At 41.8% G+C, this 14329-nt stretch overlaps 1 protein-coding gene across 2 annotated transcripts in view; it reads left to right on the forward strand.

Moving 5' to 3' along the window:
- The first annotated feature begins 3380 nt into the window (after positions 1–3380).
- The window catches only part of MCUB (mitochondrial calcium uniporter dominant negative subunit beta), a 39354-nt gene continuing 28405 nt past the window's right edge, over positions 3381–14329 (forward strand). Inside the window, exon 1 of one of the 2 annotated variants that reach the window (XM_033060914.1) lies at positions 3381–4487. In XM_033060914.1, coding sequence (XP_032916805.1) covers positions 4476–4487 — 12 coding nt within the window. In that variant the 5' untranslated portion in view covers positions 3381–4475. Of the gene's footprint in view, positions 4488–5383; positions 6328–14329 lie in introns of those variants that run through there. The other variant, XM_033060913.1, reaches the window with a different exon arrangement.

Raw genomic sequence — 14329 nt, forward strand, 5'->3', positions numbered from 1 at the left:
TGAATAGCTTGTCTTTTTAGGGTGATTAGAGAAATCTGTTGAGCCTGGCTGCATCCCATGATGTTAGTCACATGAGCTGTCAGCGTTATTTGAATCTAACATTCATCTAGAGTTAGCTGTGCTGTCTTAGGTCCTAGAGACAAATGCTAGTACTGAAACCTGACAAACTTCACTCTCTTCTCATCCTTGAACACCAGGCTGGGGGAAGGAGTGTCACAATCCTTTTCAATCTCTCAGATTTACAGAACAATATACCCTATAAACTAAACTTATTTAATGAACTAAGTTTTAAATAAATAAAAATAAAAAAATAAATAGAGTAATTTCACGACCATAAGGCGCACCAGACTATAAGGCGCACCCCCCTGGAGTCGGCAAAATTCGCAACTTTGTAGATCAGATAAGGCGCACTTTTTTTTTGCAGCGAGGCTCCGCCCCCAGCATACCCTTCGTGGTTGCTGGCCAAGGCCCTGCCTCAGCCCGGCAGCCATTGGCCCCTGGGCCCGCCTGTACCGGGAAGGGGGGTGCCGTGGGCCCCCTAGCCCGCATTCACCTGGCAGCCATGGGCCCCTGGGCCCACCTCCACCCGGCAGGGCCGGTACCGCAGGCCTCTGGGCCCGCCTCCAGCCAGCTGCCGTGGCACTTCCGGCTCCCCCCACGGCTCACAGCTCACACTTCCAGTTTGGCAAATGTCGCAACTTTGTCCATCAGATAAGGCGCACCGGACTATACGGCGCATTTCTGGGTTCGAGGGAAAATTTTAGTCAAAAGGGTGCGCCTTATAGTCATGACATTACTGTAATAGCTTTTAAAGCCCTTCCAGCTAATTTGATTGTAAGTCTATTCCTCACAGTATAATTGAGCATCTCAGCCTGTGATCCTCAGGCAACATCTGCAGGCAGGAAAAAACAAATACTTCTTTATGTGCTTTGAAAAACCAACACAGTTTAAATAATCTCAGTTACTTAAAGGTAACATAGGTGACATTACCAAGTTCTCTGATTTGTGACTTGTGTACCAGTGAGTGAAGCAGTGACCTCACTGTGCTGATCCTTTCTTCTCCCACACAGGGGGTCTCACTGAGATGAGCAAAAGCCTCAGCAGTCTGACTGCTGCTGGATCTGCTTCAAAAGCTTTTGGGGTCAGCTGAGGAAGTTGGGTCTATAGCATTTCCCTGGGATTCTGAAAAAACTGCCGGGCAATCGTAATGTGAAGGTGATGGCTGCAGGAGATAGCACGCTGTAGGTAATAACAGCTTCTCCTCCTTTGCCAGGGACTCTTTCTTAGAGTTTTGCCACTTTTCCGTGGTGTTCTTCTTTGAGGATGTGCCAGTTGCATTTTTTGCTGTTTATGGTCCCTGAAACATGCAGGAGCAACAGGAGTCCACCTGAAGCAGGCCCCTCTGTGCTGCATTTGCTGTTTGTTGAAGCTGTTTTCTATGTTTGGCAAAATAACTGAAGCCTATGAACTTAGATCTTGTTAATGTAAGTTGGTGAACGTCTTTAATACATGTGATCTTTGCAGTGATAGTTGTGAGACAAAGCAGAATCACAGTGTGGCAGGGATGTCAAGCTGCTGCATTTTGTGAAAGCTACTTTAAAGGTAGAGTAATTTCACGATTACAAGCCGCACCATTTTGACTACAGTTTTGGTCTTTACCCAGAAGTGCGGCCTGTAATCCGGAGCGGCTAATATATGAACAAGATTCTAAAAGTTACCAACACGGAAGTGAGAGCCCGTGGCAGCCCCAAGCCAAGCTGGAGCCTGGCCGGCCCCGGCAGAGGTGGGAAAGCCTGGCAGAGGCAGGGCCAGTGGTGCGGGGGGCAGGCGGCTGAGCCCGAGCCAGCAGCATGGGGGAGCCTGGCGGCGCGGGGAAGCCCAGCAGAACCGTGGCTAGCAGTGAGGGGGAGCCTGGCGGCGCGAGGCTGCCCGGCAGTGCGGGGAAGCCCAGCAGAACCGGGGCTAGCAGTGAGGGGAAGCCCAGCGGCGCGGGGAAGCCCAGCAGAACTGGGGCTAGCAGCGCAGGGGAGCCCAGCAGAACCGAGGCTAGCAGCGTGGGGAGCCCGGCAGCGCGGGAAAGCCCAGCAGAACCGGGGCTAGCAGTGCAGGGGAGCCCAGCAGAACCGGGGCTAGCAGTGCAGGGGAGCCCAGCAGAACCGGGGCCAGCAGCGTGGGGGAGCCCGGCGGCGCCGGGGCCGGCAGTGCCGGCCAGGGCGAGCAAACGCAGCAGTGGCGGTGCAGGTGGCGGGGGGGGCGAGCGAGCCTGGTGGCGGTGGCAACAGCACCACCCGGCCGGCCCCAAGCGGCCCCGCCAAGCTGTAGCGCCAAGCTGGGCCACCTGGCCCTGTCGGCATCCATGAGCGGGCCGAGCCTGCTGGCCCTGCCCTGAGCCAGTAAACCCCGCTATGCCGCGATTCTGTTACTAATTGGCAAATTTGTGAAAGTTGCACACGGATCCTCGCTACGAACTAAAGTGCAGCTAATAATCCGTTGTGGCTTATGTATGGACAAGGACCTAAACGTTGCCGACACCCCGGAAATGCGGTTTATAATCTGTGCGGCTTGTAATCGTGAAATTACTGTATTTTATATTGCTCTTTCAGAGTGGAAATTTGTAAAATGGGCAGTGAAAAGGAGTGAAAACATTTTTTCCTTGTTCTCATTCCTCCTTGGTTACCCCTAAGGGATTTTGGGAGGTTATTGAGCAAACTGGACTGTTGTTGGACCACGAGGACCATTCAGAGGGTTTAAGAGCAGTTCTTGGCTTTCATGCAGTTCTTGTTTCTTCACAGCTGATCTGCTATGCCCTCAAAATACAAGGAGCAGATATTTTGACAACACTCCAAAAAAAACAAGGACCCTTAATAAAAAATATTAAGTCAACAAAAATATGCACTTATAAAAGTAATAGATTTAGACATAAAAGATCTAAAATTAAAAAGTTTTTTGTGGATATGTCCTGGTTTAGGGGACGGTATTGCCAGGAAAGAAAAAGGAGAGAGTTTTTCCCAAAATGGAGAGTGAAAATTCCCTCCCTCCCAGTTTAGTATTATTTGGAAATTAAGGGTTTCTCAGGCAAAAGGTATGGGCTTAGGAATAACAGTTCTTTACTGATATATCTACAACACAAACAAGAGCAACATCAGCTATGAACAGATCAGTGACAAAACAGAAGGAAACTCCATCTCAGTCCTTTTGTCCAGTCAGGTGCCCTCCTCCTCCACACAGTTCCGGTGGAGCAGGGGCGGAGTGGCTTTTTTTTCTCAGTTGCAGGAACTGCAGGAGCAGGCAGGTGGCTGCGGCAGGGGGGTCCCAGGTAGGAGAAGGGTGAAGGAAAAGAAACCTCCGCTCAGTGTTTGTGTCCCGGTTCTCAGCGCTGTTCTCAGAAGCAGGAAGCTGTAGCAGTGTCGGAGTGCAGGGCCTGGTCGCACCACAGAGAAAGAAAGAAGTTCTCTCCTCCGTGTTCGGGCGGTGAGCGCGAGTGGCTCATCGCAAGGACAAAGCAACTTAGAGCTATTCATCCCCACTCCCTCTTTTGTCTTGAGTAATTAGAAAACAGGGAGTTGCCCGGGCCAGGTTCCTTTGACATGCTAATGGCAAAAATTTTCTTCACTGAGGGAAAGAGTAAAAACTCCCCCAACAGGATAGTTTAAATGTAATGTTTATCTTGGTAGGGGTTTTTTTCTGCTGAGTCTTAGGACAGGGAGGCACACAGCACTCTTTCACATGTGATGCAGAGATGGTATTCACACAGACCGGGTTTATTCTTTCCTCTACCGTAAGTTTTTTATGTTACCTGTAAGTAACTTAAATTATTTAAACTGTATTTGTTTTTCAAAGTTGATAAAAGAAATTAATTGTTCTTCCCGGCTTGCAGCAGTTGTCTGAGATTCAGAGACAGTTCTGCTGTGAAGAAGAGACTTCAAATTAGCTGGAAGCGCTCTAAAAGATAAGAATATATTTCCTGCCTCCAACCTTTCCCTGTTCTGCAAATCAGTTTTTTCTAAAACATCTTTTGGCAGGCTCACTGGTCTGTTGTTGAACTGCAGATACTGGCAGCTGTTATGTTCTGTGCAGAGGTGTTCTTTGCTGCCTGTTCCTCAACACCCAGCAGTTGCAAATAAAGCACTGGAAAAGATCAAGATGCCAGGTGCTCATTCTGTCTCATATTTCAGATGTCAGCTGTGATTACTACGTGGGCCAGGCTGTTGAAGCAGAGGCATCTTCTAGAGAATGTGGAGTGTGGAGCTGCAGAGGGCTGTCTTAGGGCACGCCTTTAATCCGTCCTTGGCAGGTGTCAATCAGCTGCTGTCTGTCACAGGCTGAAAGTGTTGGACCTACAAGAACAGCTGCTCCTCAGGCATCAGCTATACTGAGAAGAAGCATGACTTTTTCCTTGACAGGAACTAAACAGCAGCATGAACTAAAGCTAATGGTTTGGTGTAAAGAAACAGCACTCCATGGAGACCTAGGAAATGTGCATCCCTGTAAGAATTTTTGCTCTTGTTCCAGTTTAATTTTCAGGAAGCTCTTCCTCTTTTCTACATTTGAGCTGTTTTCTTTTTGTTGAAATGTTAATTTAGTCAGGTAGTTTACTGTTACTTTATAAAATCCAGGTGAATTACACAGGGTAAAGTGAATACAGGTTTTCAGCACTTTGACTCACACAGACTTGCAATTAGCCTGGCTAAATCTTCGTTCTCCAGGCTGATGAATATTGTTGATAGTTGTTCCAGTTCAATCATCCATTAAATATTAACAGATTTATAGTTGACATAGAAGTGAAACTGTCAAAACAACTTGCCTGATTATGACAAAGAAATAGCTATCAGTGAAATGGCAGGCAGCCTCTGTGCTGAAGTATTTCACTTCAGAAATTTCAGTACCATTTGCATTTTGTATCATTTCTGAGAAATGCATAATGTGCAAAATGCATTTGTGGTTTTTTAAGAATTTTGATATGTCCAAATTTGTCATCTGGCTATTGCTTTTCATGGTACTTTTCTTTGGGGAAAAAAAAGAAAAAGTAAATAGGTTAATTGCTTACAGCATGTATTATTAAAAATACATAGTGATGGGTGAATTTCTACAGCTTAACTGCCTGACCCCATGGTGTGCAGGCAAGTGGTTGAATCTCATTTTTTTAAGTTTTCAGAAGAGACTGTCATGTCAATAATGAAATTGGATAAGTACCAACAGCTAGAAACACAGCAGTTTATGTCAGCTGTTTCTTACCAGATTTCTTAAACACAGGTCTACTTTTCAGATGAGGAAAGTGAAGAGAAATGGTGCAATTGTTCTTACCTTCTTGGCTCCATGTGGAAGGTTTTCCTTTCATGATTCTGATAATAGGAACATGATGTGGAAATGGTCTAATCTGGGATAAAAGTATTATGAGAGAGTGTGGAGAGATTAAAATCTGTTTGTGAGCACCATGAGGTGAGCTAATAGAGTTGCAGGAGTAGTGAAGATTGACAGCAGTGCTCCCAACAGCTTCCCTGAAGCCTTTCTTTTCGTGCCCCAGGCATCTGTCCTCCCTGCCCTGCAGAGCTCCAGCAGAAAGGTTGCTTACCCTTATTATGGAGGGTCTGCCCACTCTGGATTGCTCTTAAGGGTCAAATGTTAAGTCTAGAAACAAACAAACAAACCCCATCATTTGCAGTTTATTTTTGTTGACATCCAAGGCACTGTTGGAGTAAATTCAGGCTGTACAGAATTCCTGTAAAATGTAGGTGATAATAGCAAAATTAGGTGTGATCGCTGGGTTATTGAAATGGACACCGGAAGTGAGAGGGAGGTGTCACTACAGGAATGGTGGCACTGGTGTGGAGGCAAGGCTAAGGTATATAAGGGGCTGTGGAGAGAAAAAACAGCAAATCTGTGGTGCTGTAGGTTGGTGTTGTGTTGCTGGTCACATTTGCCTTGCTGAACTCCCTGTGATAGACTCAAACAGTACAGAAAATCCAAACATTATTGCTGGAACAATGTACTTCGATTTTGTACCTTCAGACCTGTAACATGTTGTGAAGGCTTGAGCCATTTTACAGCTACAGCAACTCCCTTCCCTTGCCTGTCTGCCATGTTCTCACTGAAGTACCACTTTGTTTTGGGCTGAATTGCTCTGGAACGACAGAGGATGTGAATCTTGCCTTGTGGGAACTCTCTGTTCTGTGTGAATTTTACTTATGTGCAAAACTGATGCAGAGCTAAAAGATCCCTTTTTGATGTTTCTATTCAGGTAGCCTGTAATTATGTGATTATAGGTTGCACAAGACAAGCTATTGAAGTTAGATGGCTCATAGACCTAACAAGGCTGTTTTTCTGCAGGTATGTGACAAATATTCCCCTAGTCATCTTTGCCTTGCCCACAGGAAATGCCATGTTGAACTGAGAGTGGGAAGTGTCAGTGGGTCCACAGTTGGTTATGCAAGGACTGTCTGTGTGCCTGCTGTCTCTCAAGACTGAGTGGAAATTTGTTAGCAGGTTCAGGAGCTCCAAGGGTAATTCTCTGTTGAGATTCTCTTCATCCTTTTGTCAATGTAGTGTTTTGATGACCTCGGTCAGGTAGATTTGGGGGGGTGGTGGGATATATGTGATGAATCTCTCCCAATATGCAGCTGATAAATGTGAGAGACTTTCTTTAAAGACAAAAGTAATGTTTGGCCTACTGAAGACCTTTGGGAGCTCAATGTGTCTGGTCACAATGTCTGTGTTTGTATTCCTGGTTGGTAAGAATAAATGCTGTGCTGCTTTTGGAAAACTGGATGCCACATTTCCAGGAGTTAAAGATAGTGAGGATGCAATGCAAATGTTAATGTTCTGGAAATAAGCATGGTTTAGCAGCAAAACAGAAATAGATCAAGTTGAATCAAGCCAAAATAGTATTTTTGTTCCTTACCAGAAGAGAATTCTGAAGCAAACTGGGGAGTTCACTGACCAAAATCCACCTGGTTTTCAGGCTTTTCTAATTTAAACTAAGGACAGGAAGGCTATATATATATGTGTGTGTGTATATATACATATATGTATCTTTTTATATAGAGAAAGATAAAGGTATCTCTGTATCTATATATATAGGTATTAAATAGCTGTTGAAGTGCCTTTGATACCATTTTCCCATACCTCTGGTTTTGGATTGGAAAATCTTGGCTCCAGGCAGAACAGGAGTATGAATCTCTGCAGTGTAGCCTGTCATTTACCTTTAACAGTTAAGATTAAGCTCTGGATAATAATTATAAAGAATAATAAAGAATAGTATTCTTTGAGTTGTTGCTTTAATCTTCTAGAGAGACCACTGAGCTTTAGACTTTGCCTCCCTTTCCTTGGAAAAATAATTGAGTCATTAAGTTCTTTGAAGACAGTAAATGGTTTACTTCCAATTCTTTTCATGTACAGGTGATTGCACTGCTTTTACTTGTAGGACATTAATTATGAAACGAAAGTGAGATTTTTTTATTATTATTTTTATTTTTTTAGTTATGGTGCTAGAGGCATTTTACTGATTACCTTGGAAATTGCGTGTGGCTGGCAGCTTGGTATTTCAAAACAGAAAGAAATTCAACTATTCACCGTTTGACAAAAACTGGGCTCTGACTGCTGTGCAATTTTGTAAGGAAATGGGTAATCACACATAATGTAACAGACTTATGAGATGGCAGGTTAGCTTGACCGTGAAAAAGAAGTGGTGGTTTTTTTTCTTTCTGATTGCAAGGGATTCTTGAGCAGTCATTATGTTTGCATGATGTGAAACCTTTTGCTGTTGTCTATTGCATTTCATCTTTAATTTATATTCTTGAAGCCAGTTGTCCTTATAAAATTGACTTGAAAGCTGTCTTCCTCCTTTTTGTAAAGGAATATCTCTGACACTATGAAAGGTGCAGTAATCCATTTAAAATTCTAAAGTTTGACAAACTGGAGGTGGAAACAAGCAATGCCTAACTGGCCTCCCTGCATATCAATTACTAACACCTAAAATGTACATCTTGAATTTCTAAACGGGATGGCACAAAATAAACTGTGAATGCAGTGATGCCACGTGTTTGGTGTGACTGTGTAAGAGCTCTTACCTGCTGATGGTTTAGTATCCTCAGTGTCTAGAGCAAAATACAATTACTGGTAAGATATAAAAATTACCCAAACTTTTTACTAGTTTTACCAGTTGCTTTGCTGATTAATGGAGAGGTCAGTGGTAGAAAACTCTGTCCTTGCTGAAATTGATTCCTTTGTATCCCTTATATATAAAGGTGAGCAGAAGTTAGGTTAAGTGTCATTATTTCCATCTTAGAGGTGCAGTAACATGTCCAAGGTTTTCCAGTAAGCTACCAAACCTAGTAGTGTTGTTTCGATATAGTTTAAAAAAAAGTAAAAGAAAATTATAGGATATAATAAATAAGATCTGCCATCTGGAAACAGAGAATGTAAATGATCGGTATGTCCTGTAAAATGGCTGTTTGAAAGAAGCATGAGGATAGTGATGGCTGTATTTGAACCCCATTGTAAGGTTGTACTCAAAAGATTTTGGGGCAGGTGGGTATGGGGAGTGTACTGTAAGGTAGGAGTTTTCTCCCAGTGTAGCCTTAGTGAGTCTGGAATTCTGAATGCTGGAAAACTGGAAAGTTTTGAGTTTTCTTTAAAGAAACGACAAGAACTGTTTGCAGAGTGAAAAAATATTATTTTACAACAAAACCCTGAAGATTTTCAATCTGAGTGGTTTATTGTGGTCTACAGGTACCTACAAACAAGAGACATTTCTGAAGCTAGAGAATTGTTAATATAAGAAGGTTAAACTCTACAGATAATGGGCTTGACTCACTGAAGAAAAATACACCACCTGGGCTTTTTTGATTATGCTAGTTTATTATTGTCATCTCTGATTTATGGAGTATCCACAACATCCCTCTATTAAAATCTCTTAAATCAAGTCAAAGATGCTTTCTGGCAAAAAAAAAAAAAAAAAAAAAAAAAAAAACCCAAAAAAAACAAACAAACAAACAAACAAAAACCCATGGAATTCCAGCTTAGGCTGAGCTTTGCAAAGAAATTGCCATGCTGTACATGTACAGCACATCAGATAGGATCAACCTCTCTGGTCCATTCTGGCCTTAATATCTTGGGCTGTGTTTGCTCGTATGTGCTACTGTTTTGATTACTGAGCTATATTTAATAGCTCACCAGAATAGCAAAATGTCCCCAAACCAAACAAAAAGGTTCTTCCTCTTCAGCGTTTTTTTTGGAAATAAATGTACCTGCTTTTCAATGCTTGGTTTGGTTGCTTGTGAGAACCCTAAGCTGAAATAGTGCAAATGCAGTTTAAATAAGATTTTGTCCTAAGTAGTCTTGGCTGCAGTTGCGTACTGGAAGTATATAAATGGTCTTAATATATTGTGACACTTTTTCACAATTATTTTTCTAATAAAAGTGTGGGAAGATAAAAACTGACAACAACCAGAGTTCTTTGCTGTCATTATGTGTTGTTTAGTTGATCAAATCAGATACTTGCTTTCATTTAGTTTTTATTACTGCAAAGACATTGGTTGGGGGTTTTTTGGGCACTACTGGAACAAATTAATTTGTGTAACCTCTTGGCTGTTGAGGTCTCAACCTTAACTAAAAAGTAAATTTTATTCATGGCATTTTAAATGTGTGGCAAAAAAAAAGAGAAAGAATGAATTCAGATATTGCTAGTGGTGTTGTGACACTCTCAGTTGTACCGAGGAGTACCAATACATCCCTATGCCATTTGTTTTCTGCTCTCCAGTATATCCTCTGAAGTCACCAACATTTTGTTTGTGATAGGCATTTATAGCTAGACCTTTCATTGTTTTGCATGCTGCAGTTCCCCTCAACTAGCCATTAGCTGTGTACAAAGTACTCTCTATGTACATCTCACTGGTATGAAAACATGATGCACCAATGTACACTTTGAATTGAACCCCATGAGTGCTATGTGCCCCAAGGAAACCAAAGTGTATTAGGTGATGAATGTTGTACAAAGTCTTGTAAGGGTCTGTATGGAAATCTCTAGTTCTTTTTGCTCTAATCTACTCTCTGCTGAGCGAAAACTCATGAGACAGACCTTGTTAAATCTCATCCTCACAGAATCACAGAATTGTTCAGGTTGGAAAAGACTTCCTAAAATCATCATGTCCAACTATTCAGTGATGTTTTTAATAGATTACGGCAAGTTATGGCTGGCTACATGGTCTGCTGAAAGTCTTACAGCTACATTTCAGTATGAAGCTGAAGTTTAGAAACTGAAAACCCCAGCACCTTATGAGGTGCACGCAGATTTGAGGTTGGAAGGCATGTGAGATTGAGGTTGAAGTGTGTAGTAACTTTAGGGTGCTTAATGCCTGTCTTAAACACCTTGAGGGTACTGCTCTACCTTAAAACTTGGATGTGAATGCCTTTGCCAAGTCTAGACTGTTAAACAAAACCAGAGTTACCATTTGGTCTGACTTCCAGCTCACCTGCTTGCATTGCCAGCAGGAAGAAAATTGCTGCACTGTAGAATGGCAGAGAATGCACCAACATGGTTGTCACTTTTATGGATGTTAAAATTGGTGCCTTTGCTGAGATATGAAAGATATACTCGTATAATAGACTCAGAACAGTTTGTGCTGTCCTTCTCCAGGGGCAACTTAGGCTGTGAAGAGCTTGAAAAAGGACTCTGGGGAAAAAAGCCTGAGAAGTGCGGCAAAGGTGAAGAATATTTTAGGCAGTTTATTAAGCCATTTTCCTACAGAAGGGTGATTTCTTAGTGTAGGTTGCACATCTTCTCTATGTTTTGGACAACACCTTTGTTATAACTTGATTATTCCAAGAAGGGCATGTCTTTGAATACGGTGCCCACAGTGCACTTAGCTTGCCAGCACTCAGGCTTTGTGAGAGGCCACGGACTCTGCACAGCGATATCTGCAGTGCTCCAGTACCCATTCTGCAGGCCATCCTGCTGCTGACCCTTGTGAAAGGTGACGGTCTTTCCTCATTGATAGGGATGTAAAGTGGTTTTTTTGTTTGGTTGGGTGTAGTTTTGTCCACATGCATAGAAAAAACATGTTAAAACTATTTTGCATACAAATTAATTGTTGTTAGAAGGTAGCCTTGCTCTCTTGTTTTGGGGGTACAAGGTGACAAGTTTGCTGTCAGGAGTGAGCAGATATTAAATGTCAGTTTTGAGTAACCTCTCTAATCATATTTAATTTAAAATTAACATCCCTAATGCACTAAAGTATCGTGTGTCCCAGTAGAGGCAATGCAGGCTGTCGGATCTTTGAGCAATGGTTAACTGTTTCTAACTGATGTCTGGCAAGCAGCATAAATAAATTATCTTAAATCTTACTGGAAGCTGACTTTGGTAGACAGACATCTGGTATAATTGTGCTCCTCTTTGTTCTAGGAAGTCACACTACCGAAAAAAAAAAAACCAACCAAAGCCAACAAACCAGGTCATTCTTAACTCTGCATAATAGTCCTATCTTCAGGTGGGACATTAATTATAGGGGGTTTTCCCTATTCTTCTGTTGGCAGAGTTAGTAAGGCTTTGAGTTGCCCCTGATGAACTGAGAAACTTCACCTGGAAAAATACTAGGTCACTTGGAAATTCAGAAGTGCCAGTTAATGAGATAGCTAACAGAGAGCTGCCTTTGCTAATGAGTTTAAAAAGCTTTTCAAGACACCTTAGATTTGTTCAGAACAAGAAATGCTTGCAGTTGTTGATACAAACCTGTACTCTACATCTTCCTTCAGATCAAAACTGAAGGAAGAAACAGAATCCATAATTTTTAAGAACTTTCCACTAAATGGTTTGGTTGATATATAAAAAAAAAAAAACAGGTTGTCCCTCAGTGTTTTAGGGATGAATTTTTCTGCTCTTTCAAGAGAAATTTGATGCAACATGTTAGAGGACCTGTTGGCTTCCTCCAATCTTTTTTTTCCCCCTTCATAAATTTGATCTATATAATGCTTTATAAAATAAGACAAACTTGATATTCTTTGATACTTAATGTCAAAATATAGTGGCAGAATATTTTCCAGGTAGGAAATCTCTTTGCATATGCACATTTTTGTAACAGAGGGAAGGGGTAACTTTAATTTTCCAGTGATCCTGTGTTAAGATTCCAAGAACTGAGTAGTTTTCAGGCCCTTGGAATACAAGTATGTAGTACTGCTTGCTCTGAGTAGTAAAGCATTAATGATGCGTATGCCAAAACCCACAATTCTAAGTTATTTGAAATTGAACTTTACATGGAATTCCTGTGTGAGTTGGGGTGTATGTTGAGAGTGAGGTGAATAGAGAGACCACAGACCATTCGTTTTGTAGGACAGTATTGTGACTTATTCTGGAGTACAGGCTATAAACATGTCAACCTGATGTGGAGTATTCTGTGGGATTTATTTATCCTATATTAGAGTTTTCTTCTAGTATTACTTTCCCAGAATTAGATGCTTCTGCTTAATTAGGAGCAAGTCCAGGGAAAAAAATGGGCTTTAACTTTATTAACTAACAACCTGAGAGAATTTATTGGAGATAGCTTAGAGAAAACTTGCCACCATGACTTCTGTTAGTGCTCCAGGCTAGAGGCTCTGCCCTCTGCAGGAGTCTGATCCATAGATGGCACCTGCATTTAAATATATGCCAAAGATGGAGCTGGGTAAGAGATTCTGTCTTACAATCACATTTACAGCAATCTGCTTGTGTTGGAAGACAAGATGACTACGTACAATATATATATTGGTGTTACTGTAGGCTTGAGGAGAAAAAAAGCAACAGTTTTGAGCTGCTTGCTCTGTGTGGCATTGAATTCTTGTTTGCTGTAGCAACAAAATCCTAAAAACATGTGGTAAACTTGCATGCGGAAGATCAGATTTTTGCCCTGTCTGTTGCATCAGTTAAATGTCTTTCAGATGCAATCTTTCAGTTACGTGTCCTGAATGAATTAATAGAGGAAGAGGAAATAGAACAGCCCTTAACTGCCTGGGGTTCAAAGGCTCTAGGGTGAAAAGCAAGCAGCTAACATGCAGTTTTGCTCACTTCCCCCCTGGGAGGCACAGCGGGCAGGTTCTGGTCCATCCGGGGCACACAGAGCCTTTTACCTTCTTGTACTGGTTGTGATTGTTTTTCTTGAGATAATAAGCTTTAGGAAAAAAACACTAGAAACCTCATTTTGTGTTTGTTTTGCCTGCTCTCTAAAAACGGATAGATGTGCAAGCATGTTATACAGAGTAAAACTGAAGGTCAGAACAATAGCTCAGTGTATCACAGCCAGTACTGGTTGTTGATTTCAGAATTTCATTGCTGTCTGTATGATTTGTGCTTTTACAGGAAAGAAGGTAAAAATCTGTTCATAATGGATTTGGTGTTGCAAATGAGTTCACTCAGTTGCTGGTTCAGCTAAATTATGTTTTTAAAACTTTGATGCCAACAACTGAAACACGGAAGTGGATAGTATCACCAAAGCCACAGCCACTTGACTGTTTTAGTTTAAAATAGCTTTTTGAATAGCAGGGGAAGAACATAGATTTCCAAAAGAAAATTTAAAAATAAAGCAAAAATGTTTCCTTTTTGACATCTGACAACATTTTGGTGTGTCTCTTTCGGAATAGCCATGTTGAGACTTCTGTCCACAAGTATTTGGGAGTGACGGGTCCTTAGACACTAATCATGAAGTGCCAGAAACACCCATGCTCACTGGACCTTTGCTGAACTGTTGGGCTAGTGAGACCTCTGTACTCTTGGCAGCATGTTTGTGTTTCATGCCAGAATGGTTGGATTTTCTAGCTACCTCTGCTGTGGCTGCTTTTCTGTCAGGAATGCTCTTGAGGTGGCTTCTCCCAGCAGAGCTCTCATTCAAGAAAATAAACATACGGTTTTAAACTTGCCTGCAAGATGAGTTTCATAGTTTTGAAACTATTAATGTAGATCTCTGATAAGGACTTTGAATGAAGTTGTCTTCTTCTGTGAAGTGTTGGTCCTGCTAAACCCAGTTTGTTGAAACCACTCTGCAAAATGTGCATGAAAGCTGGAAGCTCTTGAAACTGGTGCATTTGTAGTAGCCCCTTCGATCTTATTCCTTAGAAATATTTACTTCCTTTGGTTTTGTCTGATTTTTTAATTTGTTACGTTTCTTCTGTCAGGCTCTATTAAATGGCAGTTCTGCGGTTTCTGACACCACCTGGTGAACTTTCTATGAAGTTGTGATTTTAAGTTTGCAGCTGGTTGCTCAGTGTGGATGTTTTCATAGTGTCTGCCCTAGACATTTTTAAAAACGTTATTCATACGAAACTATCAGAAGGGAAAGTATTAGGATTCTCTGTTTACTTCAGTTCT

This window comes from Catharus ustulatus, chromosome 5 (assembly GCF_009819885.2).
Source record: "Catharus ustulatus isolate bCatUst1 chromosome 5, bCatUst1.pri.v2, whole genome shotgun sequence".
NCBI lineage: Eukaryota > Metazoa > Chordata > Aves > Passeriformes > Turdidae > Catharus > Catharus ustulatus.